Source organism: Mustelus asterias, chromosome 3 (assembly GCF_964213995.1).
Source record: "Mustelus asterias chromosome 3, sMusAst1.hap1.1, whole genome shotgun sequence".
In the NCBI taxonomy this organism is placed as follows: domain Eukaryota; kingdom Metazoa; phylum Chordata; class Chondrichthyes; order Carcharhiniformes; family Triakidae; genus Mustelus; species Mustelus asterias.
This window is the reverse complement of record NC_135803.1, coordinates 142460030-142487710: the sequence shown is the minus strand read 5'-3', so window position 1 is coordinate 142487710 and position 27681 is coordinate 142460030. Positions and strand designations below refer to the sequence as shown.

Below are 27681 nucleotides of genomic sequence, written 5' to 3'. Positions count from 1 at the left end.
GAGAGACAAGTGCAAGGTCTAATGACAATGGCCTCATCCGAGCACTGGCACCTAGAAATCACAGAAACGCTACAGTGCAGAAGGAGTCCATTCGGCCCATCGAGTCTGCACCGACAACAATACCCCTCCACATCACCACAACCCACTTATTTACCCCACAAACCCCTCTAACCTACACATCCCAGGACACTATGGGCAATTTAGCATAGCCAGTCAACCTAACCCTCATACCTTTGGACTGTGAGAGGAAACCGGAGAAACTGGAGGAAACCCATGCAGACACGGGGAGAAAATGCAAACTCCACACAGACAGGGACCCAAGCCGGGAATCGAACCAGGATCCCTGGCACTGTGAGGCAGCACCCTGTGCCACCGCGCTGTCCATATGGATTGTGAAGAACCTCCTTATTTGTCTTGTCTATGTCATTGGTAGCTACATGAACCTCAACCTCTGGATCCTCCCTCTCCCAGTGGAATTTGGTCTCCCACGCTGAGCAGATGTTTGGAACTCTGGCATCGGGGGGGGGCAACACATCTGGACTTTCAGTTCAACTCTCACCAACTTTTACAGATGCACCATAGAAAGCATTCTTTCTGGTTGTATCACAGCTTGGTATGGCTCCTGCTCTGCCCAAGACCGCAAGAAACTACAAAGGGTCGTGAACGTAGCCCAATCCATCACGCAAACCAGCCTCCCATCCATTGACTTTGTCTACACTTCCCACTGCCTTGGAAAAGCAGCCAGCATAATCAAGGACCGCACGCACCTGGACATTCTCTCTTCCATCTTCTTCCGTCAGGAAAAAGATCCAAAAGTCTGAGGTCACATACCAACCGACTCAAGAACAGCTTCTTCCCTGCTGCCATCAGACTTTTGCATGGACCTACCTTATATTAAGTTGATCTTTCCCTGCACCCTAGCTATGACTGTCACACTACATACTGCATCCTCTCCTTTCCTTCTCCCCTATGTACTCTATAAACTGCATGCGTTATCTGTATTGTGCGCAAGAAACAATATTTTTCACTATATATCAATACATGTGACAATAATAAATAAAAACAGAATTGTGTTAACACTCTCACTATACTGTCCCCAACTACCAATACATTCTTATGTGCAACCCCCCACTTGAAAGGCTTCCTGTATCACAGTCATATTTCGTTTAGGTAAGGCTGTCAAACCATTAGCAGATCTGAACATTGGAGAGCCAGTCAGGTTACAAACCTTCAAAACTCTCAACAGGAGTCAGTCACATGGCAGTGTGAAACATGCATACAAAAACTGCCAGCTCAATCATACGCAATGGAAATGAATGACCAAATATGCAAGCACAGGCATATATGGACAACTAGTGAAGCTGTTCCTTCACCACAGTCGGCTGGTCAGGGAGAAGGGATCTAACCAGCTGTACTGAATACAGAGCTAGCATCATTCCAGAGGTTCATAGGTCCCCAACAACAGCAATGGAACAACAGCAGTTGCTACGACAATGACACTCTCCAGACAAGGAATATCACCCAGTCAAACAACAAATGCACATACTACTATTAAGAAACCTGCACAATTTAAAGGCTATGCAGGTGCGGGGATTGACTGGTAGAACAAACAGTTCTTCATGAATTAGAACAGTAGGTGTATAGTGGGAGTTTCTTAGGTGAACAGTCATACTCGTAAGTGAGTATTTGCCAAAGAAGAAGTATAAAGGGTAATTCACAGTTACACATGATCATGTATACAAATCTGCCTTTTGTTTGTTAGGAAAAGAGGTTGTTTGGGTTTTAAAAAGCTACCTGTCCTCTCTGGCTTTCCGTAGACATGTGACCTCCATCATGAGGCACTCACTCTGTATCTAACGTTTTACGTCAGTTCAATAATGACTTACGCTGACAAAGCATTGCAGTCTTTGAATGCAAAACAACATCCATTGAATAAAATATTTGTAATTGAGTAGCCGGTAGCTATTCTGGCAAATCGTAAAGAGAAAGGGCCTACAAAGAAAGGGCAAGGGTGTGGAAGTATGGATGAGTTACTCTTGAAAAAAGCTGGAATGGACACAACTGGCTGAACTTTCTGTGAGATAATCATTCAATGGTTCTGAGTACCAGGCAGATGTGTATTGGCAGCTGCATCTCAAATCGCTGATGCTATCTAAAAAACACAACAATTCCTGGTATTAGAGTCATAGAGGTTACAGCATGGAAACAGGCCCTTCGGCCCAACTTGTCCATGCTGCCCTTTTTTTAAAAACCCCTAAACTAATCCCAATTGGCCCATATCCCTCTATACCCATTGTACCCATGTAACTATCTGAATGCTTTTTAAAAGACAAAATTATAGATTATTATTCTGCATTGAAATTGTGCGTTGAGTGCACACAGTATTAATTGTGTGATTCACACCTTTTCTGGCTGTTTACAAGATTTGGAATGCATGAAACAATGTAAAGATGACATTGAATTCACCGGAAAGGACACTCAACCATCAGTCATCAATACCACCCTTGTTGCTAAAGGCAAATTCCACATAAGAGCATGGCCAGGAATGTCTGCTTTCTGAATACAGGTGCAGTTCAGGTGCAGGAAAGTTTTGAGTAGGCAGTTTTAGAATCAGAGAATCTGGTGCAGAAGGAGGCCATTTGGCCCATCGAGCCTGCACCGACAACAATCCCACCCAGGTCCCATCCCCGCAGCCCCACATATTTACAGTCCTAATCCCCCTGACACGAAGGGGCAATTTATCATGGCCAATCAACCTAACCCGCACATCTTTGGACTGTGGGAGGAAACCGGAGCACCCGTAGAACACCCACGCAGATACAGGGAGAATGTGCAAACTCCGCACAGACACTCACCCAAGGCCGGAATTGAACCTGCGTCCTTGGCACTGTGAGACCACTGTGCCGCCCTAAATTCCTTAAATTATGAGGATAATCCTGTAGAGTTGACTTTGCTCCTATTGGAGAATAGAAAAGTAAGGAGCATAGTCTATAAATATTTTAAATGCAGAGGGATGTGTGTGCTTTGGTTGTAAGCAAAACTAGAGGACAAATCAATGAACTGGGGAAGTGGTGACACAGTGGTATTGTCACTCAGGGGCCAGGGTTTGTATCCCACCACATCAGATGGTGAAATTTGAATTCAATTTTCCAAATCTGGAATTAAAAGGCTAATGTGTACCATGAAACAATTGCTGATTGTGGTAAAAACCCATCTAATGTCCTTTAGGGAAGGAAATCTGCCGTCCTTACCTGGTCTGGCCGACATGTGACTCTGGAGTCACAGAAACGTGGTTGACTCTCAACTGACTTCTGAAATGGCCCAGCAAGCCACTCAATTCAAGGGAAGTTAGGGCTGGGCACTAAATGCTGACCCAGCCAGCAATGCCCACATGAATGATTAAAAAAAACCTCAAAATGAAACAGTAGATCATACAGATTATTACTATCAGCTGAGGAGTCGAATGCCTCTGCTTGTTTGACCAGAGAAGAATATACTTGCCACTTCAGTGAGTACTTAATTGTTTACATGTTGAGATCATTTTAGGACTGAGGTGAGGAGAAATTTCTTCACCCAGAGGGTGATGAATGTGTGGAATTCACTACCACAGAATGTAATGGAGGCCAAAACGTTGTGTGATTCCAAGAAGAAATTAGATATCGCCCTTGCGGCTAAAAAGATCAAGAGATATGGGGGGAAGGGGGAATCAGGATATGATGATCAGCCATGATTACAATGAATGGCAGAGCAGGCTCAAAGGGCCGAATGGCCTATTCCTGCTTCTAGTTTCTAGAAAATAACCTATAGGACAGGTTTTGTTGAGTTTAACAAAGTAAGAGCTTGACTTTATTATTCTTAAAATCTGAGTGAAATAATAAAATAAGCATTAACTTTCAAGCACACATACACACAGATCACAGAGTGGGGAAGAATAGATTACCCACATTGAAGTCCATGAGAAAAGTAAATGAGGACACAGTCTGGGCTTTGGTGACTTGTCTGACTCCAGGTTGAAGTCAACGTGCAGGAGTAGCCCATTCAGCCCCTCAAGCTTGTGCCGCCATTCATTATGAACGTGGCTGATCCTCCATCTCAACACATTACTCCCATTCTCTCCACACGCCTCTTGACACCTTTACTGTCTAGAAATCTATTTATTTCTTATGTTCAGTGACTTGGCCTCCACAGCTTTCTGTGGTAGAGAATTCCACAGATTCACCTTCTTCTGAGTGAAGAAATGTATCCTAATCTCAGTCTTAAATAGCGTACTCCATAGCCTGAGACTCAGACCCCCTGTTCTAGGCCGCCCCAGCTAGGGGTAACATCATCCCTGCATCCAGTCTGTCCAGCCCTTTCCGAATTTCATACGTTTCAATGTGATCCCGCCCCAGTAAAAATAGACTTGGTTGACCCAATCTCTCCTCATACGACAATTGTATGTAGACAACTGAATTGGTTGTTCTTTGGGAGACAGTATTCCTGGGTTGGATTCTTTTAAGAAATCTCTCTCTGCAGCAGGGCATCCTGGATGATCACAGTCCACAAACAAGGCTCAAACTTACCAGGTGGTTTAGAGAAGAAAGGAGGCAGGAGGATGTCACATCGGTGTTCTCCCTATGCTGTTTACCTTTCGTTTAGTTGAGAAAACACATGCTTGGAATTGTTAGAGAGAAGTGCCTCTCTTTTTCTTTCTTGGTTTGGAGAGTGGGATCTGCCAGAAAATAAGTCAATTTCTCTGAAGTTCTGTTGTTTGGGGACAGATCTTTCTCTGGAGGTTGCTGTATGGGAGTCGGAAGACGGGTGTTTTTCTGTATCTGTCCAGAGGGTTTCAAAGGCTGGAAACATAGCACCCACATGAGCGTCTGTTTTTTTTATTTTGATTTGATTTATTATTGTCACATGTATTAACATACAGTGAAAAATATTGTTTTTTGCGCGCTATACAGACAAAACATACCATACATAGAGAAGGAAAGGAGAGAGTGCAGAATGTAGTGTTACAGTCATAGCTAGGGTGTAGAGAAAGATTAACTTAGTGCGAGGTAGGTCCATTCAAAAGTCTGATGGCAGCAGGAAAGAATCTGTTCTCGAGTCGGTTGGTACGTGACCTCAGACTTTTGTATCTTTTTCCCGACGGAAGGTGGGAGAGAATGTCTGTGGTGCATGGGGTCCTTACTTATGCTGGTTGCTTTGCCGAGGCAGTGGGAAGTGTAGACAGAGTCAATGGATGGGAGGCTGGTTTGCGTGATGGATTAGGCTACATTCACGACCTTTTGCAGTTCCTTGCCATCTTGGGCAGAGCAGGAGCCATACCAAGTTGTGAAACATCCAGAAAGAATGCTTTCTATGGTGCATCTGTAAAAGTTGGTGAGAGTCGTAGCTGATATGCCAAATTTCCTTAGTCTTCTGAGAAAGTAGAGGTGTTGGTGGGCTTTCTTAACTATAGTGTCAGCATGGGGGGACCAGGACAGGTTGTTGGTGATCTGGACACCTAAAAACCCGGAGCTCTCAGCCCTTTCTACTTCGTCCCCATTGACATAGACAGTGGCATCTTCTCCTTTACACTTAGAAACACAGAAACATAGAAAAACTACAGCACAATACAGGCTCTTCAGCCCACAAAGTTGTGCCGAACATGTCCCTACCTTAGCGATTACCAGGCTTACCTATAACCTATAATCTTACTAAGTTCCATGTACTTATCTAAAAGTCTCTTAAAAGATCCTATCGAATCCGTCTCCACCACCGTTGCCGGCAGCCCATTCCACGCACCCACCACCCTCTGAGTGAAAAACGTACCCCTGACATCTCTTCTGTACCTACTCCCCAGCACCTTAAACCTGTGTCCTCTTGTTGCAACCATTTCAGCCCTGGGAAAAAGCCTCTGACTATCCACTCGATCAATACCTCTCAACATCTTATACACCTCTATCAGGTCACCCCTCATCCTTCGTCTCTCCAAGGAGAAAAGGCCGAGCTCACTCAACCTATCTTCATAAGGCATGCTCCCCATGCTTCCTGAAGTCAATGACAATCTCCTTCGTTTTGTTGACATTGAGGGAGAGATTATTGTTGCCGCACCAGTTCAGCAGATTCTCTATCTCATTCCTGTACTCTTTGTTTTGTGCTAACTGAGTCTACAGAAGGAGTTATGCCTGTGAGGATATTGCTTACATTGGAACTATAGATATAGCTAGCTGTCAAGAATTATACCTTGTCATGTTTAAATATTTCAATTGGTCAAAATTATGCTAATTCTTTTTGTTGTATTTTAACTATATTGTTAAATAAAGTTTGTTTTAATAAAAGCTTCCCAGTAGATCATTCGAATCATACCTGGAGTGAAACATCTTTTGCTCACCCGAATGCCAAAAATCAAAAAAGTTGGGTCTCGGCTAACTTCATAATATACCTTCATAATATAGTTTATGATCTGGTCCCTAACACTACACTCAACATCACCATAAAAGAAGCTGTTACTGTTTGGGAGAGCTTACTCTGCACAAATCTACTGTGACCTTTCTTACCTTGCAAAAGAGGCTTACTTTAAAAAAGTACTTGATTGGTTGTAATGAGCTTTGGGATGTCCTGAGGCCAGAGTGCTAGATAAATGCAGTCTGGCTTTTCCTTTATGTGGGCTCCATTTTTGTTCCACGCACTGCACTGGGCTCCAGTAGCTTACCTGTGTCTAGTACCATTGGACTAGAGGAAGCGGAAGAGAGGGAAATCTGCTGGAGACATCACCCCGCCGCCATGGCTGGTTTTACCATGACAAGTTTCTCGGGAAGATCAAAGATTCTCAAGGAGCCAGTGGGAAACTCCCAAGGATTGATCTTCATAGCAGAGATCTTGCATTGGGGTGTCACAGTGGTAAGCTCTGTTGCCTCACAGCACCAGGAGCCCGGGCTCGATCCCGGCCTTGGGTCACTATCTGTGCGGAATTTGCATGTTCTCCCCGTGTCTGCGTGGATTTCCTCTGGGTGCTCCGGTTTCCTCTCAAAAGACGTGCGGATTAGGTGGATTGGCCATGCTCTTAGTGTCAGGGGAATTAGCAGGGTAAAATATGTGGGGTTACAGGGATAGGGTTTGGGTGGGATTGTTGTCAGTGCAGACTCGATGGGCCGAATGACCTCCTTCTGCACTGTAGGTATTCATTTACTCATCCTACGGATTGGGAGGAAACAGAATTTCTCCCACATCCTAGTCCTCCCATCCTCCCACCCCCGGCCAACTTCAGAAGTGCAACAATTGTAGCTATCGTTAAGGAGATAAATCCTGCCATGGAAACTATCAAAGCTTTTCCCTCTTGTCGACTGCAGAGAAAATCCTGAAGGGCTCTCTGCTGTCTGCTTCTCCCTGAGGCTGAGGAAATCCTGCCAGAGGCATAGACCTTATAGATTCATACAATCCTTACAGTGCAGAAGGAGGCCATTCAGCCCATCCTCAAAAAATTCCAGAAGACTTGTCAAGCATGATTGGAATCGGATAATTATCTGAAGAGGAAAGATTTACAGGTTTACGGGGAAAAGGCAGGGAATAGGACTAGCCGAGGGCCTCTTATAGAGAACCATCATGGATCAAAAGGGCCTAATGGCCTCATTCTGTGTTCTAACCAGAATATGAATCTATCATTGTTACATGCATCACCATAATCTTTTGTCTCAGTCCATGCTCTCCCATTGCTAAGGCAACGTGTCTCCTTTCAGTTGCACACCATATAAAATACTCAGTTAACCTTTCTTAATATGTTTATTTTTTTTAAAATCACACAAAGCGGCTCTTACATAAAGGCTGAATAAACATTTGGTGCATTGAATACATATGGACGGTTTGAGATATGTGGCTGTTTTTCTGCTCCACACCCAACTCTCTTGCGTACAACTGCGGCCACAATTTCTCAATAGATTAAAGAGATAAAAAGAACAGCAAGGGTGTTCTGTTAAATAAACAACGTGGCTCAATTAGCTGGTACATTGTGTTCACCACAGATTGATCAATTCTTAAGGGTGAAGCGTTGGGAAAATTGGTCCAAGCTCCAGTTGGTCACCAATCTGAGGAGAGTTCTGAAGCTTGGTGTTTTTTTCTGCTGAACCTAGAGTTTGCCATCCAAACATTAGTATTTTTACACAGAGGGCGGTAAATGTCTGGAACTCGCTGCCCGGGGAGGTGGTCGAAGCAGATACGATAGTGGCAGTTAAGGGACAACTAGACGAATACACGAATTGGACGGGAATGGAAGGATATGGACTCTGTAAGTGCGTACGGTTTTAGTTTAGGCAAACATCATGGTCGGTGCAGGCTTGGAGGGTCGAAGGGCCTGTTCCTGTGCTTTGTTCAAAGTGAACGTCCAGCTTACCCAAGGACTCCTCCATTTCATAACAGCCAAATGGGCCTTTTGACTCCTTTGGTGGAAACTGGATAATGTGCAAAATCGCGACATGAGGTGATGTGGATTGTGAAGATATTTTCTCCAAAAAAAAGTGCATTAATGCTTGTACACTCCACAGAGAAAAACCCATCATAAATGGAAGCCATAAAATAACGGTGGCACAGTGGTTAGCATTGCTGCCTCACAGTGCCAGAGACCCTGGATTCAGTTCCCAGCTTGGGTCACTGTCTGTGTGGAGTTTGCACATTCTCTCCGTGTCTGTGTGGTTTTCCGCCGGGTGCTCCGGTTTCTTCTCACAATCCAAAGATGTGCGGGTTAGGCGGATTGGCCATTCTAAATTGCCCCTTAGTGTCAGGGGGACGAGCTGGGGTAAATGCATAGGGTTATGGGGATAGGGCCTGGGTGGGATTGTGGTCGGTGCAGACTCGATGGGCCGAATGGCCTCCTTTTGCACCGTATGATTCTATGATACTTTAGGAATGGGAGTGATTAGAAGTAAGTGGTAGTGGTGGGGTACCTAGATAACAAGAGTACAGAGGAATTGAATCAAGCGCATCTTAATTTGGATCAAACCCTGAGGTACTTTAACTCCATTCTCCTTGACCCTGATGGTAACAAGTTTATAAGGAGCAGGTAAAAGACCCAGGACATTACTGCCCACCCTATCACAGGTGTGTTTCCCATTCTTCATTGTGGAGCACTGTTATTCTCGGCAGCCTGCAACGACCTTCATAGAAACCCTACAGTGCAGTAGGCCATTCGGCCCATCAAGTGTGCACTAACTCTCCAACACAGCATCTTACCCCAGGCCCTATCCCCGTAACCCCACATATTTACCCCGCTAATTCCCTTAACCTACACATATTTGAACACTGGGGGATAACTTATCATGGCCAATCAACCTAACCAGCACATCTTTGGACTGTGGGAGGAAACCGGAGCACCCGGAGGAAACCCACGCAGACAAGGGGAGAACGTGTTAACTCCGCACAGATAGTCACCCAAGGCCGGAATTGAACCTGCGTCCCTGGAACTGTGAGGCAGCAGTGCTAACCACTGTGCCACCGTGCCACCCGTGGACCTCTGTCCCATCCTTGTGGAGGATGGATATTAATAGTGAGCACGTTTTTTAAAACAAAAGATGGGATGGACAGTAAGTGCCAAGTCCTAGTCCACTATTTCCTGCACAGAATTCCAGCATTCAGCCCTATTCAATGGAGAGTTCTTGAGCATAAATAAAGAGGAGTAGAGAAAATTGGAAGGAGCATCTTCGGCCTCTTCTGTTGATCAACATAAAGGTTTCAACAGCTTGGCAATATTTCCAGAATATAACAATGTGACCCAGCAGAGTGCAAATTGAAAATCTATCATATCCTCATGGTTTGAGTGTTTATTGAATGTCCAGCCTGCCAGCCCTATATCTGAGGAGATGCGGTGAAGTTTTAGACATACTGTCAGCGGAGACAGAACTCCATGCTGGCATTTTCAGTGACCAATTAGTTATTTTGAGAAATGATCCAAGGTACCTGGTTATAAGTGCAATTTGATAGTTAAGATACATTGAGTCTCTTTGCGAATATACGACCAAAAGGCTGGAGTTTCCATTGTGAATTCAGGCGGAAGGATTGTGAATAAGTGCTCTAAAATAAGTAGTCCTGAGAGTAAAAGTTCATTCTCTCTAGCATTGCCTCTTTTCTCTTCAGTCCTTGCCACCTCTGAGTCTCCGAGCCTCTTTCCATCTTCCTCTTTCATCCATGGCAAGTTTTCCGATCTTCCAGGATGTGTTAACCTTGCCATGTGTCCCCATGAAGCTGATTTTAAACCTTGATCCACTACACGAAAAAAAGTCGCAGATCTCGATTACTCCCTCCACATGTCAGTTCTGAACACCAGTCGCTTGGGTTAAATTCTTAACAAACTCCAGTCTCCTCCTGTTGCATTTAACCTCTCGAAGAACAGGTGACATGGACTTCGTGGAGTTGTTTGCTTGCGATGGATTTCCATCTGTCTGTCAGACAGTACCCTTCATTATGGAGGCACACAAGAGGCATGAGGTTCATTTAAAAAAGAATTGGCAGGTCTAATTCTGCCATTTAACCACTCAGGCCTCAATCCTCACTCTTTCTCTCTTGTTATAGGTGAGACTTTTTTAACATCATGTCCTACCAACCTCAGTCTGACCAGTCACACTCCTCGCAGCAGAGAAGCCCGCGTCCCTGTAACTTTGTGCACTGCTCTATCCTGTCTCTCAGCATTTGCATCTTCTCGGACTGCCGGATCTTACGCGCCAGAAACTTAGTGCTGAGCTTGAGACTGCAGGGAAGCCCGGGAGCGGAGAGCAGTGTGTGCACCAGGCTCGGAAAATCCTTCAGCATTCGGTATTTGGAGATCTTGGTGAATATTTCTGGAATGTTCTCTTTGCTACATAGTCCATCAAAATAGATAATACTGTAATCTTTTATCCTCCTGTTTCTTAAAAAGTCATTGAAAACACAAGCCATTGAGGTATTGAAAAGGTCATGCAGGTCACTGAACTCAAGTTGGCTTCCTCGGTCCAATGCACTCCATTGGTTGTACATTTTTTGGCTTCTTTTTGACCAGATGATTAGTATCTTTCCTCCTTCGCGTTCGACAAGTTCCCTCTTGCTATAAAGCCAAGAGATGATACCAATCTCTGCCACTCTGCCAGAATCCCATAGGTCCAGGATGACATTGCAGTGTAGTTCAGTCTTCAGAATATCTGCAAAAGCACAGATCAATGTTTTGTGCTCTTCAGAATCTGGGGAGTACATCACCAGCACTGTTCTTTTCCAGAGTGGGGCTGCAGAGACACAAAAAAAAAAGGAGATTTCAGATTGTTGCGGGCTTTAATGTCAGCCTTTTAATTGATCACAACTTTAACCTGTAAGCAACCAGACCAAGTCATGGAGTTCTCTTAAACAGCTGTTTTAATCAAGCTATATAACTCGGACGCTGGAAAGTCACAACTCACAGTCTGTAACTAGCCAGTGTGCAGAAACACACAAGCAATTGCAGTTTCAAATTTGATTACAAGTAATGAGCACATACCAATCGCTATCACCTTACGCTTGCTTCATTATCATTTCCAATCAATGTGACAACTTAATACATCATTGTTGCAAATTATCACTGACCCAGCTTGTGTCTGAGTCTATATATCATTCCCTTTTCCTCGTGTCTGATTTAATGTGTTTTGCCCAGACTAATGGCCTTGGTGCTCATCTGTGAAGGCTCTTATAAGACCTTATTTTCAGAGCAGCTTGTGTGAGTTTCAAACTTGTGTGATTATTAACCCTTTCAAGGATCAAGCTTTTTCATTGCTTGCAGGATAGGAATGTTGGGTTACGGCTTCTTCAGCACCAGCCACTCCTCAGCATTATTTTCCAAAACCTTCCTCTCATTTGTGAGGTAAAGCTAGGGAATGGCAGCAGACTGAACATATCAGCGCTGAGCCCCGTTTTGTTTGCTTCAATGATTGCAATCTTTAGCACGGGGCTACTGGATTTGGATGGTGGCTGACGCTCTCTAAAGGCTCATGGTACAACAAACCCATCCCTCACCCAGACAAAGCAGGTGGCACTCATGGAGTTGAAAGAACTTGTGGCGTGTAGTTACAAACCACTGTCATTGAGGGATATACAGATGTGACAACCTCTGCTGCAGGAACCAAAAGCGTACAGGTGAGAAGTTTATGTCAGGTGTGGGATGGCTGGGGATCACTGTGGGAATATGATTCCATTCTCAAGGTATGAGAATGAATGAGGCATGGCTATGGGTAAGTTTGCAGTCAGCACAATCTGACACAGAACTGACATCGGGGAGGTGATGGTCGAGTAGTATTATCACTAGACAATTAATCCAGAAACTCAGCTAATGTTCTGGGGACCCGGGTTTGAATCCCACCACGACTGATGGTGGAATTTGAGTTCAATAAAAAATATTTGTAATTAAAAATTCACTGATGACCATGAAACTATTGTCGATTGTCATGAAAAATCCATCTGGTTCGCTAATGTCCTTTAGGGAAGGAAATCTGCCGTCCTTACCCAGTCTGGCCTACATGTGACTCCAGAGTCATAGCAACGTGGTTGACTCTCAACTGCCCTCTGAGATGGTCAAGAAAGCTAATTAGTTCAAGGGTGGCCAGCCAGCGACGCCCATGTCCCATGAATAAATTTTTTAATAAGTGAGACCTTCTGACTGCAATGTTAACTGGACTGATTCCAGAACAATTTTGCGTTGTGGATATCAACCAAACTAATCTTTAAAGAGGCGTTTTTTAAAAAAACAGTTAAACAGTGAGTTGTTATGACCTAGAATGCATTACTCGAAAGGGTGGTAGAAGCAGATTCAGCATTAATTTTGAAAAGGGAATTGGATACAGTATGCACTTGAAAAGGAGAAATTTGCAATGCTATGGGGAAAGTGCCAGAGATTAGGACTAACTAGATGATTCTTTCAAAGAGCTGGCACAGACATAATAGTTCTAATGGCCTCCTGTGCTATACAAATCTTGAATATGGTTTTATGTTACCTGATACAATTTTAGTTGTAATCTTCCAGACTATGTAAATGAACATCATCATAACAGCTAATGCAGCCACTGTGCCTAAGAGTCCCAGCCCAATCCAATGACGGGAGTCTGGGAAACAAACGACGAGAAAAAAGACATTTTAGAAAACAAATGGGAACAGAATGTATAGAGATTGAATTCAACAGAATCATAGAATCCCTACAGTGCAAAGGGAGGCCATTTGGCCCATCAACTCTGCACCGACCACAATCCCACCCAGGCCCTACTCCCGTAACCCCACATATTTACACTGCCAGTCCTCCTGACACTAAGGGACAATTTATCATAGCCAATCATCCTAGCCCGCACATCTTTGAGCTGTGGGAGGAAACCGGAGCACCTGGAGGAAACCCACGCAGACGCGGGGAGAACATGCAAACTCCACACAGACAGGGACCCGAGGCCAGAATTGAACCTGGATCCCTGGCACTGTGAGGCAGCAGTGCTAACCACTGTGCTACCATGTCCCTTTAAGAAATGTTCAATTTGATAGAAATTGTAAAATGTACTGTTTGCATTTTGAGAAACTTGAAGTTAGAATGTAAGGATTCTCAACGCATTGCACTCAGTGCAATGAATTAAAATATATGGTCTTCTAAAATAAGTTGTAACACTTACAGTTTGGACAAAGCAGCTGCTTCCCAGAGAAAGTCACATCAGAACGCCACACCTATGAAAGAGATTTTAACAAGGTGTCAAATTCTCTAATAGATACTGCAGTGAAATTGAAATTCCATTCCATTTTATCTGCTTCTTACTAGGCTATGCTATTAATGAAAAATAAACATCCCTTAAAGGGGCACTAACCTCACACTGGACTATGCTATTAATGACCTTCCCTCCATCATAATGTCAGAAGTGGGAATGTTCGCCGATGACTGCACAATGTTCAGTACAATTTGCAACTTCTTGGATAATAATGCAGTCCATGTTCAAATGCAACAAGACCTGGACAATATCCAGACTTGGGCTAACAAGTGGCAAGGAACGTTCACGCCACACAAATGCCAGGAAGTCACCATCACCAATAAGAGACAATCTAACAACTGCCCCGTGACACTCAATGGTGTAACTATCACTAAATCCCCCGCTATCAACATCCTTGGGGTTACCATTGACCAGAATCATAGAAACCCTACAGTGCAGAAGGAGGCCATTCGGCCCATCGAGTCTGCACCGACCACAATCCCACCCAGGCCCTATCCCCACATATTTACCCGCTAATCCCTCTAACCTATGCATCTCAGGACTCTAAGGGGCAATTTTTAGCATGGCCAATCAACCTAACCCGCACATCTTTGGACTGTGGGAGGAAACCGGAGCACCCGGAGGAAACTCAACTGCACTCACCATATAAGCACAGTGGCTATAAGAGCAGGTCAGAAGCAGTGAGTAACTCACCTCCTGACTCCCCAAAGCCTGTCCACCATCTGTAAGGCAAAAGTCAGGAGTGTGATGGAATACTCCCCACTTGCCTGGATGGGTGCAGCTACAACAACACTCAAGAAGCTTTGCACCATCCAGGACAAAGCAGCCCTGCTTGATTGGCACCACATCCACAAACATCCACTCCCTCCACCACTGATGCTCAGTAGCAGCAGTGTGTACTATCTACAAGATGTACTGCAGCAATTCACCAAAGATCCTTTGATAGCACCTTCCAAACCCACAATCACTTCCATCTAGAAGGACAAGGGCAGCAGATACATGGGAACACCACCACCTGCAAATTCCCCTCCAAGCCACTCACCATCCTGACTTGGAAATACACCCCCTTTTCTTCGCAGTCACTGGGTCAAAATCCTGGAATTCCCTCCCTAGCAGCATTGTGGGCCCACCCACAGAACATGGACTGCAGCGATTCAAGAAGGCAGCTCACCACCACCTTCTCAAGGGCAACTAGGGATGGGCAATAAATGCTGGCCAGCCATATCCCATGAATGAATTTTTAAAAAACGTGTTTTTGATCTTTTACTTGATCATACCGCTACCTGCTGAAGCATGGTTTTGTCTAAAGCTTCAGTTACGTGTTGGGGGAAGAGACCTGGTGACTTTGCTATGGGAGTATTGCACAGCACTCAAAGAGCCAGGGTATCATTGCCAGTATGATGTAGGGCGCGATTTTACACCCTTGTTTGTCCCGAAACTGTAAAATCCCACCCGAGGTCAACAGAGCTTTCCATGTTCCGCCGCTCGCCCGCTCTGATTCCCCGTGGCGGGCGGGACGTTAAAACTCCGGCCATAGTGTCTCCTTTCACAAAGGATCCGTCAATTCCAATATTGTATTTAAATTCAGAGGGTGTGGAGGCATTATCGATAAATCATTGGACTTTCACCAAAAAGAGACCTTAATCAAAAGGCATACAAACACGTCCTAACACGGTGCTACACCCATGTTTCTGGCAGAGCCCCAGTTGAAGGTATTACAACATTGCTCTTTCTTCAAAAGTTTCTATTGCCCTGCAGAGCTGCATCCAATGAAATGTAACAAAGAGGACCAGATCCTTGGTGAAAATAACTAGACAGCATTTAAAGTATTTGATCTCTGCAGCAGTGGGACTTCATGGCCCTGATTTTACCGGCTCACAAAACGGAATTCTCCGTTGGCCTTGGGCGCGATCTTACGAGCCTGGGGGGGGGGGGGGCATGCCGGTAAAATTCCAGCCCATGTGTCAGCCACTAATGGGTTCTGTCATCAATTATTGGTGCACTGCTGCTCCAAAGTGCTCCACCTCTGTCACAAGTAGTGTATTTGCTTTAATGGGTGAGGAATCTAAAGTCAGTAATGCCTGATCTCCACTGGGGACTTATAAAGTATCCATGATAGCAAGCGTAATGGGCTGGTTAGCTCAGTTGGCTAGATGGTTCGCGTGTGATTCTAAATAACACCAACTGTTCAGATTCAATTCCTGTTCTGGCTGTGGTAAACTTGGGACCTACCACCTCAACTACACCATGCTTGACGTAGAGTGGTGCCCTTCAAGCTAATTTAACTAATTGTCTCTCTCCAATAGAGAGAGATACTTATGGTCCCTTGTGGACAATGGCTAATTATCTACCTATAGTATTAAACCACTCCAAAGTGAGCTTGAAGTAGAGCAGGGTAAACTCTTACAGACCAGAGAGACTTTAAACATTAAATGAATGTTTCATTGAATACCTCCTCCATACTGAATTTTAAATCCAGATTCTTTCTTTTATTCACATTTGGCTATTATAGAAAATTATGTTCCCATGGTGGCACTAATCCATTCAGTTAATCATCCAATATTGGGCTGGGATTCTCCGATCTCGCCCGCGGCTGGGATTCTCCGACCTCGCCCGTGGCTGGGATTCTCCGACCTCGCCTGGGATTCTCTGGTCCCTGCTCCAGTGAAGGGAAATTTGGCTGAGCGCCAAATTCTCCGTTCCTGCTGGCAGCAGCGGTGGGGCTTGAACAGCCGGGGAATTCTGGCCGTCATCACAAGCAATTGTTTTGACTTTATTTTGAACTCTCAGGTTCTGAATCTTTCTCCCAACACAAAGGTTTTTTTAAACCCCGAAGCTAGTCCCAATTTCCCACTTTTGGCCCATATCCCTCTATACCCATCTTACCCATGTAACTGTCTAAATGCTTTCTAAAAGACAAAAATTGTACCCACCTCCACTACTACCTCTGGCAGCTTGTTCCAGACACTCACCACCCTCTGTGTGAAAAAATTGCCCCTCTGGACCCTTTTGTATCTCTCCCCTCTCACCTTAAACCTATGCCCTCTAGTTTTGGACTCCTCTACCTTTGGGAAAAGATATTGACTATCTAGCTGATCTGTGCCCTTCATTATTTTATAGACCTCCATAAGATCACTCCTCAGCCTTCTACGCTCCAGAGAAAAAAGCCCCAGTCTATCCAGCCTCTCCTTATAACTCAAACCATCAAGTCCCGGTAGCATCCTCGTAAATCTTTTCTGCACTCTTTCTAGTTTAATAATATCCTTTCTACAATAGGGTGACCAGAACTGTACACAGATTGGTCACTGGCTTTATCTAGCCAAATGCACGCGTTATCAATGTCTCCTTCCCAAGCAGTCTTAGCTAATGGAGCTGGGATATTGGGAATCAATGACTGAGAAATCCCTCCTGTTAATTGTTCATCAAGGAGCCAGCGTGAGCCGTGTCCTGCACTTCCTGTGTTCTCGCGCTGACATTTTCAATAAGAATATCGAGAAATCTCCCCAGCCAAGTTCTTTTAAGATAACTGATGAGTTACCTACCCTTACGCAGAATTCCTGGCTTTCCACGGGCAGAATCATAAGGAGTTTCTGGGTGCTCAGTTTTTTCTGCGAATGACATGACCATTTTAGTATGAAACATCCATTGGGATTACATAGAATTACACAGGATATACGGCACCGTGGGGCATTCTAGGATGAGAGGTCACAGCCTTAGGATAAGGGGTAGCAAATTTAAAACAGAGTTGAGGAAAAACTATTTCTTCCAAAGGGTTGTGAATCTGTGGAATTCGCTACGCCAAAGTGTGGTAGATGCTGGGACAATGAGTAAATTTAAGGAGGAGTTAATTGGTAATGGGTTGAAGGGTTATGGGGAGAAGGCAGGAAAATGGGGATGAGGAGCATATCAGCCATGATTGAATGGCGGAGCGGACCCGATGGACCAAATGGCCTAATTCTGCTCCTATATCGTATTAACTTATGAACACAGAAATAGGCCATTCAGCCCAAGCAGTCCATGTCAGTGTTTATTCTGCACTTGACTCTCCTTTCAGCTTTCCTCATCTAAATCTAGAAAAGACTGCCATGCAGAGTGTGTAGACACGCTGAATTCCTCCAAATAAGAGATGGACCTGTTTGTGGGCTGCGATGCAGATCACCTCATGCAAAAGGTAGCTGCTGCACATTATTATTACCCATATCATTGTTACTCACGGTACGGTGGCACAGTGGTTAGCACTGCTGTCTCACAGCTCCATGGACCTGGGTTCGATTCCCGGCTTGGGTCACTGCCTGTGTGGAGTTTGCACATTCTCCCCGTGTCTGTGTGGGTTTCCTCCGGATGCTCCGGTTTCCTCCCACATTCCAAAGATGTGCAGGTTAGATTAATTGGCCATGGTAAATTACCTGTTAGTATCAGGGGGTTAGTAGGGTAAATAAGTAGGGTCATGGGAATAGGGTCTGGATGGGATTGTGCTCAGTGCAGACTCGATGGGCCGAATGGCCTCCTCCTGCATCATAGGGATTCTATGACCCACCCCTCGGTCTAGCTTTAATTGTGCTAAAGAGCCAAAGAGGAATTTCCCAGATTTCCTTCACCCAGATTGGGTGTTGCATCTCGTTCCCGCTGCTGTCAGGAACTCACATAGTCTCGGGTGAGGCAGGGACTGTATCTATTGCGATGCACAAGGCATTACAAGTGTATTGGTTCTCCCATCTGTCCTCGTTTCCTTGTTCATATGTTCCTAACAATCTACAAGAAGAAGATATTAATCATGTCTAGGCTGGCTGCACAGAAATAGTTTCTTCTGGTGGAAGAGTCAATTACTAGGGGGCATAGGTTTGAGGTGCGAGGGGCAAGGTGTAAAGGAGATGTACAAGGCAAGTTTTTTTACACAGAGGGTGGTGGGTGCCTGGAACTCGCTGCCGGGGGAAGTAGTGGAAGCGGATACGGTAGTGAGTTTTAAGGGACATCTTGACAAATTCATGAATAGGATGGGAATAGAGGGATATGGTCCCCGGAAGGATAGGGGGGTCTTAGTTCAGTTGGGCAGCATGGTCCGTGCAGGCTTGGAGGGCCAAAGGGCCTGTTCCTGTGCTGTAATTTTCTTTGTTCTGAATAGCAGTCTTTCAATCCAGATTGAGAAGTGTTGTTTGAAAGCAAAGTTATTTTGAAATGTATCAGCTAATAGGACTCCAGTTTAATGTGAATTTATTAGTGTCACAAGTAGGCTTACATTAACACTGCAATGAAGCGACTGTGAAAATCCCCTAGTCGCCACTGGTGCCTGTTCGGGTACACTGAGGGAGAATTTAGCATGGCCAATGCACCTAACCAGCATGTCTTTCAGACTGTGGGAGGAAACTGGAGCATCCGGAGGAAACCCACGCAGACACGGGGAGAACATGCAAACCCACACAGACAGTGACCCAAGCCGGGAATGGAACCGGGGTCCCTGGCGCCATGAGGCAGCAGCGCTACCCACTGTGCCACCGTGGCCACGACCCTTGGCAAAGATTGCGATATCATCCAGCTCTGACCTGGGTTATGCTGTGGATCTGACTCGTGTTTTGACATTCCTCTCCTACCAGCTTGCATAGGACAGCACTGAAGGATGCTGGGATGTGTGAAGCAAAGGTTAGCAAGAATTTGTTTGATTCCATCGCCAAAGTCACGTTCCAATCGGTGTCTGTAAACAAAAGAGTCTCAGTGATGTTAGTCAGCGTTGGTGCTGTCACTAATGAATGATATTGAACTATCAGTCTCGACTCGATCAAACTAAATTAAAGATGGTCTTTAATCCACTGAGGAGTTCAAGCACATTGTTTCTGAAAGCACTGAATGATTCACAGTATAGAGGCAAGTTTTTGTTGCTTCCTGTTTATGGACATCGAAGCAACCACCATCCCCCCTCCCTCCCCCCCCCCTCCCACTTTCCCCCACCATCCCCCTCCCAAACCCGCCCTCTCTCCCTTCCCTCACCCACCATCCCCCCACCATACTCCCTCTCCCACCATCCCCCTCCCCCAACATCCCCTCAATACCCGCCCAATGGGCCACGTCCTCCACCGCTGCTCCTATCTCCTGTGTTCTTGTGCACAATCTGCCACCCATCCGCAGTGAAGTAGGACTTTACTTCACCAAACCGGTCAACACCACCCTGGACGCAACAAACTTACACTTCACTCAGAACGTGTCTCTGAAAGCTGGTTCCTGGAAATGATATTTGGACAAATGCCTGTGCGGCCAACAACTGGGGAATTACAGCAGGAAGACTCGTGAAGACAGGGACGTGGAAGTATTACTGGTGCAGACAGGAGTACTTGATGGAAAGAGGGAGGGAAAAAAAGAAAGACAAAGAAAGAAATGGAGGGAACATGGTAGCAAATTTGTGCACAGCAAGCTCCCACAAACAGCCGTGCGATTACGACCGGATGATTGTTTTTTGTGACGTTGAGTCAGGGATAAATATTGGCTAATTTATCAAGGCGAACTGTCCTGTTTCTCTGAAGTAGTGCATCTTTTACATCCACTTAAGAAGGCAGATGGGGCCTAAGTTTAACATCACTTCTGATGGGGAGGCAGCGGCACAGTGGAATTATCACTGGACTAGTAATTCAGAGACCCTGGGTAATGCTCTGGGGACCCGACTTCAAATCCCGCCACGGAAGATGGTGAAATTTGACTTCAATGAAAACCTGGAATTAAAAGCCTTTAACGATTGTCATAAAAACCCATCTGGTTCACTAATGCCCTTTAGGGAAGGAAGTCCTTACCTCATCTGGCCTACATGTGACTCCAGACTCTATACGGTTGACTCTCAAATGCCCTCTGAAACGGAGGCAATTAGGCAATAAATGCTGGCCTAGCCAGTGACATCCACAACCCATAAAAATGAATTTAAATAACTGACACTTTGGGCAGTGCGGCATCCCCTCTGTACTGCACTGAAGCATCAGCTTGACTTCTGTGCTCGAGTGGGACTTAAAACGACAACATCATGATTCAGAGGCAAGAAGGACGAACCGTTTAGTCTGCAACAAGAGAGATTAAAACTCCTCAGGAAAGGTGTACATCTGTCTGAAATTTGGAAGTGGAGGGGTAGGATGGCACAGATGAATGATGAGGAGACATATTGCCGGCATCAAAATCACACCAACACAGCACCCTCTTTCCATAGGAAGCACAACACTAATCATCCTGAAGCAAGGGGAAGATCGGAGGACTTGCATCTATAGAGTGTTTTACAGAGCCACTGGAATCCTCAAAGAGCTTCACAGACAATGTTTTGAAGTGCAATGAGGCAAACACAGCAGCCATTTTGCATACACCCAAAATCTCTCAATGCTTGTATTAGACCACATCTGGAACACCGTGAACAATTTTGGTCCCCTTATCTAAGAAAAGATGACAAGAAGGCTATGGCAGGTGAAGACCTAAAAACGATCATTATCACTGAAGAAGTAGTGTTAAAATTTGTGGCATTCTTTAGCGCAGAGGACTGTAGAGGCTGGGTCATTAAGTAGGTTCAAGGCTGAGATAGACAGATTTTTAATCAGTAAAGGAATTGAGGGTTATAGGGATAAGGCAGGAAAGTGGAGTTGAGGCTTATCACATCAAATCAGTCATGATTCCACTGAATGGTGGAGCGATGGGCCGAATGGTCCACTTCTGCTCCTGTGTCTTATAGTCTTATGAAATAATGAACAGATAACCTGCATGAATTGGGGGCTAAATATTGGCCAGGACACCAGGGTTAAATCCACCATTCTTCCTTGAAATGGGTAGGTCTTATGAGGAAAGGTCGAGGGAGCTAGGGCTGTTCTTTCTGGAGCGGAGGAAGTTGAGGGGAGACTTAATAGAGGTTTATAAAATGATGAAGGGGATAGATAGAGTGAACGTTCAAAGACTATTTCCTCGGGTGGATGGAGCTATTACAAGGGGGCATAACTATGGGGTTCATGGTGGGAGATATAGGAAGGATGTCCGAGGTAGGTTCTTTACTCAGAGTGTGGTTGGGGTGTGGAATGGACTGCCTGCGGTGATAGTGGAGTCTGACACTTTAGGAACATTTAAGCGGTTATTGGATAGGGACATGGAGCACACCAGGATGATAGGGAGTGGGATAGCTTGATCTTGGTTTCAGATAAAGCTCGGCACAACATCGTGGGCCGAAGGGCCTGTTCTGTGCTGTGCTGTTCTATGTTCTATGGTACCATGGGGATTTTTATGTTCGTCTGAGAGAGCAGATAGAGCCTAGGCTTAACGTCTGATCTAAAAACCAGCACCTCTGACAGTGCTGCACTTTCTCGGCACTGCACTGGGATGTCAGCCTTGGTTTCATTGTACTCAAGTCCGGCAGCGGGGCAGATTTTCCTGAGTTTGATTTATTCCCATTCTCCCCCTGACGGCCTAAGTGTGCACCATGGTTCTCCCAGAGCATTTCAGCACACTCCGATTTTAAAATCTGTAAACGCTGCAGTCATAATTATTAAAAGCAAAACTAACATACCTGCTCTGTTTCGGCACTCAATGTGGCTGCTGTTTTTATACTTAAACTGCAGAAGAAGACAGAGCAAATCAATGTAATTGGCATCAGGTCATGAAAATGGAAGCTTGTGATACCAAAACTAACATGACTTTTCCTACACTCAGGTCATGGATAACCTCAGATTGTGAGCTCATTCCTGAGCTTACTTGCTGTAGGCAGCGGTCAAACCATTGCCGGATCACAGCTCCGTACCATTGTACCAGCTTTCTCCCCTTTATTTATCAGCACTTCCATCTGTTCCAGAATCCGGAAACTCTTTCTCGAGGTGAGGATTACTGGAAATGTGCAGTTTTAACGCTCAGTACAAACAGGCTAATGTTTGAAGTTATATTTATTAGTGTCACAAGTACACTACATTAACACTGCAATGAAGTTACTGTGAAAATCCCCTCGTCGCCACACTCTGGCGCCTGTTCGGATACAGTGAGGGAGAATTTAGCATGGCCAATGCATCTAACCAGCGCGTCTTTCGGACTCTAGGAGGAAACCGGAGCACCCAGAAGAGACCCACGCAGACACGGGGAGAACTCCGCACAGACAATGACCCAAACCGGGAATCGAACCCAAGTCCCCGGCGCTGTGAGGCAGCAGCGCTAACCACTGTGCCACCATGCCGCCCTCTGTGTCTGTGGAGAAGGATGTTGAATAATGTGCGTGCTATATGGTCCCGCTTGCTATACAGGGAAGTCTCCTAGCTTCTACAGCCGGATTTTGCCTGCAGGCTTTTGAGTTCCATCTTCAGACTAAAACAGGGGTCAGAAGCCAACTCTGTGTGGGAAACATGTCAGGGGTCGCTTGCTGAGCTCCCCGCATTACAAGGCCCCATTGCCCATCACCGGGTTAATACCAGCAGAGGCTGGATGTTGCTCTTTAGTGGGCACATTTGATTGCCCATTTAAGGGCTTTAATTGACATGGCAGGAAGGCCGCCCCACAGCCTTTCCCGACTGAACTACATTAGGATGCAGGCAAGAATTCCCTAATTAAATGCTCCCATACACAGAAGGCCATAGTCACTGATTGTCATTATCCCCAGGGCAGCCAGTAGTGGACAGAGGGATCTGCTGTTCAAGTAAGGGCAGCAGATGGGCTCTGGAAGCTGGGCGGCTATACAGGGGCTGTTTGAAAACAGCAGCCGACAATGGAGGGTAAGGAAGGGAGAGGGTGCTACAAAATGGAGGTGCTCTCCCTCTCTGAAAATTTAAACTAGAAAATGGTCTTTGAAGCCAAGTTAACACTCTGGGATACAGCCATCCACAAAGCTGGCCTGTGGCTGCTTCAGCACAGAGACAGGGAGGGAGGGCTCTAAGCCTATCTGCGCACTACCTACGGTTCTCCACACTGCCCCCAGCCCCCGCCATAGCCTAACGCCAGGAGGCTGCTTTAGGGAGCTAAATTGGCCCATGTCATCTGCAGGAAAGTTCCAGCTAGCCTCCTTTAACCTGCCTCAATAGGCTCTCAACAAGCCAGGTCACCTACCCATTGCGTGCAGTCCTGCCATTGCCCCCAGCCCTGCAACATTGCACCTCGGCAAAAATGGCCTTCGAGTTGGGTGGAGCCTGAAAACCAGCACGGCGGCCAACACCAGACCAAATCCATGCTCAATATTCCAGATGTGGTCTCACCAAATCCCTGCACAACTGCCTTATTCTTGGACTCCTATCCTCCTTGCAATAAAGGTTCACCTGCTATTTGCTTACTCATTGCTTGCCAGTACCTGCACGCCAACTTTCTGTCTTCCTCGTACAAGTACATCCAAGACTCTCTGAATATCAACCTTTATAAGTTCATCAGAGAATCATATCATAGAATCCCTACAGTATACAAGGAGGCCATTCAGCCCATCAAGCGTGCACCGACCACAATCTCAGCCAAGCCTATTCCCATAACCCCACAAATTAACATGGCCAATCAACCTAACCCACACATTTTTGGACTATGGGAGGAAACCGGAGCACCCGGAGGAAACCCACTGAACCCGGGCCCCTGGCGCTGTGAGGCAGCAGTGCTAACCACTGTGCCACCATGCCGCCCATACCAACTCGGGGTCGAATGTGACACCAAGGTTGTGAATGATCTGATTCGGGAAGTTGCCAAGGAGATGGAGTGAACGGTGAGGGAAGGGAATTTGCGGTGGGAATGAAAACAGTGTTCGCAATATTTAGTCGGAGGAAATTTCTGCTTGTCCAGTGTTGGATATCAGGCAGGCAATGTGACAAACTGGAGCCAGTGGCAGGGTCGAGGGTGGAACTTTCATGCTTGAAACATTAGATATTGTGAATAAGTGAAACTATCAATTACCTTATAGCACATCTGAGAATGTATGTCAACGCTCTTAAACACATAGCCCTGTGGAATGGAGGGAAAGAAAATATCAGCCACTATTTGATGTGAATAATGGATCTTCCTGTTGTAGCTATTTCTGCTATTGTCATGCGGCACACTTGTTAAGTTAAATTTATTTCTTACTGTCACAGGTAGGCTTACATTAACACTGCAATGAAGTTACTGTGAAAATCCCCTAGTCGCCACACTCCGGCACCTGTGCGGGTACACTGAGGGAGCATTTAGTATGGCCAATGCATCTAACCAGCACGTCTTCCGGACTGTGGGGGGAAACCAGAGCACCCGGAGGAAACCCACGCTGACACAGAGAGAAAGTGCAGACTCCACACAGACAGTGACCCAAGCCGGGAATCGAACCCTAGTCCCTGGTGTTGCAAGGCTACAGTGCTAATCACTGTGCCACCATGCCATCCAATTAGTTTACAGAACAGCAAGAAAGGTTGTTAAGAGCACACACGGTTAATGATGTTTGGTCAACGATTGAGAGAACACCAAAGGTAAGGGAAGGAATATTTTGGGGTGGGAGGCTAAGAACCATTGAGATGTCTGAATAGTAATGTCCCTCGGAACTGTGGAATAAACCAATATGATGCACTTCCAGTCTTTTACACCAGAGGGGGCCAGTACACAGCTCAGGCAGGAAAGTGAGGTTGACACCATGATCAGATCAGCCAGGATCACATTGACTGGCAGAGCAAGTTTGAGGGGCTGAATAGCCTGATTCTGCTCTAAATTAGACAGCAGCAAATGCTTCAGGGAGACTCAGGAGACTCAAAATAAACAAAGAACAGTGGATCTGCTATGTAAATTGACATTCTGCTATGTAAGATGACATTCTTAACATTGTATTATTCCGGAAGATAAATGGGATGGATGAACAGGGTCAATCCAATAAAAAGCGAAATACTGCGGATGCTGGAATCGGAAACAAAAGCAGAAAATGCTGGAAAATCTCAGCAGGTCTGGCAGCATCTGTGGAGAGAGAATAGAGCCAATTTTTAGAGTCTGGATGATCCTTCGTCAGAGCTCAATCTGATCTGTTGCTCTCTCTACATGTCAAGCTAACTGGGGAAAAAAACAGCTCAAAATCTCAATTCAAACCCTTTCTCACAAAAAATGAACTCAGTTTGCCTTCATAGAATCCTAAAGAGCAGAAGGAGGCCATTCGGCCCATCAAGTATGCACCGACCACAATCCCATCCTCTCCCTATTCCCACAATCCCATGCATTTGCCCTAGCTAATCCCCCTGACTAAGGGGCAATTTAGCACGGCCAATCCACCTAACCTGCATATCTTTGGACTGTGGGAGGAAGCCGGAGCACCCGGAGGAAACCCACGCAGATACGGGGAGAATGTGCAAACTCCACACAGACAGTGACCCAAGCCGGGATTCGAACCTGGGTCCCTGACGCTGTGAGGCAGCAGTGCTAACCACTGTGCCACTGTGCCGTTCCGAGGAGGGCTGATGAAACATTCATGCAAAAGGCATGAATATCCAGTCCCAATCAGAAGGAGATGCTAAACTGCTAGGTTCTGTTATTGTGTAACTAGGTGGAACACTGTATGAGTCACCCACCATAAACATGAGACACTCCAACTGCTTACGAGAGTGATTGATACCACAAACACCAAGGAGTTACCCAAGAGTTGGCCTGAATTTCTAACATTGTTAAATATTTGTAATACTCTTAACTGTACCCCTCACCAAAATTACCCAGCTTCTTTTAAAAGAAAATGCCAACTGACCCTGAATCTATGGCCTTTTCTGGCAGTTATTCCAACTGGCCACTATCCTATCGGAAAATCTGGGTGTCACAGTGGTTAGCACTGCTGCCTCACAGCGCCAAGGACACGGGATCAATTCCAGCATTGGGTGACTGTGTGGAGTTTGCACATTCTCCCCATGTCTGCGTGGGTTTCCTCCGGGTGCTCCGGTTTCCTCCCACACTCCAAAGATATGCAGGTTAGGTGGACTGGGCCATGCTAAATTGCCCCTTAGTGTCCCAAGATGTGTAGGTTGGATGGATTAGCCATCGTAAATGTGTGGAGTTACCATAAGGCGGCCTGGGTAAGATACCCTGTCAGAAGTCGGTGCAGACCTAATGGGCAGAATGGCATCCACCGACACTGTAGGGATTCTATGATTCTACGAAAATAAATGCTTTCTTATGTCTCAATTTGTTTGATGCTTTGAATTTTGCACTTGTCCTTTAGATCTTTTTCCACCTTCCCTATGACTTACACTTGGGCCTTACACCAGTTTTCTTATCTTCAGGGAAGGTCAGTGTAATTATTGTCATAATTTAAACCCTGAAGGCCTGGAATGCCCCGTGTCTCTTTTCTCTGCACCTTCTCTTGTGTGTCGGTATGCCTTTTCAAGGTAGGAACAAAACTGCACCACGCTGCAGAACTCACAATCGATCTGTACAATGTTAGCCCAACTTTCATTCTGACTGGGAGGGCAGATTTTACAGAGTGCCTGGTTTAATGCATTAATGATTCCTTCGCAAGGTGCTTTCAGAAAGTATAACCGAGCTGACTGAGAAACTTGGATCATTGGACTGTCACAAACCTCTCATTCAGTACATTTGCTACTAGCTACATTTTGCTCCAATAAACTATTTATTGAGATATATTAAGAAATGCTGGCAATCAAACCAGAGGGCGAATTAGAGTTTCTGGGATTTTTGTATTTTGCTGTACTGAACTTTGTTGTACTAAATGTATCATCTGCAAAAAGACAAGCTGATTTTCACTGAGATTCTGTTAAGTGGCTCAGTGGTGTTAACTCTCTGAGCTTTGTGACGTTAGTGTACCTTTAAGAAATGTTTTTTTTTAAATCACGTTCTCTGCGGTTCATTAGCAGAGCTTTTGGTTTCATTGTGGCACCGACTGTTAAAACTCCTTTTATTGCTGCTTCAATAGTTTAAATGGTGCTTTATTTATTTTTAATCTGGGCCTCATGCACTGACTTGGAATTTGCGATTGGGTGGCAGGTCATGTGTTTTGGACAGTTTCTTTTCAGAGTGAATTTTAGGTTTCACTTTCAGTTTGTCTGCTGACTGCCGTTTTAGTTTAGAAGGGATGTGGACA

At 45.4% G+C, this 27681-nt stretch overlaps 1 protein-coding gene across 2 annotated transcripts in view; it reads right to left on the bottom strand.

Annotated features, from left to right (window-relative positions):
* LOC144491673 (interleukin-17 receptor E-like) overlaps positions 1-27681 on the bottom strand; it is a 203892-nt gene that overhangs the window by 125065 nt on the left and 51146 nt on the right. Inside the window, exons 10-16 of one of the 2 annotated variants that reach the window (XR_013497482.1) lie at positions 24543-24590; positions 22204-22249; positions 19232-19380; positions 17234-17299; positions 13602-13653; positions 12945-13052; positions 9463-11210 (exon numbers count right to left, since the gene is read on the bottom strand). Coding sequence is in view for 1 of the 2 variants with exons in the window: in XM_078209841.1 (XP_078065967.1) it covers positions 10561-11210; positions 12945-13052; positions 13602-13653; positions 17234-17299; positions 19232-19380; positions 22204-22249; positions 24543-24590 (1119 nt within the window). In the remaining variant the exon portion in view is untranslated. Of the gene's footprint in view, positions 1-8760; positions 11211-12944; positions 13053-13601; positions 13654-17233; positions 17300-19231; positions 19381-22203; positions 22250-24542; positions 24591-27681 lie in introns of those variants that run through there. The other variant, XM_078209841.1, reaches the window with a different exon arrangement.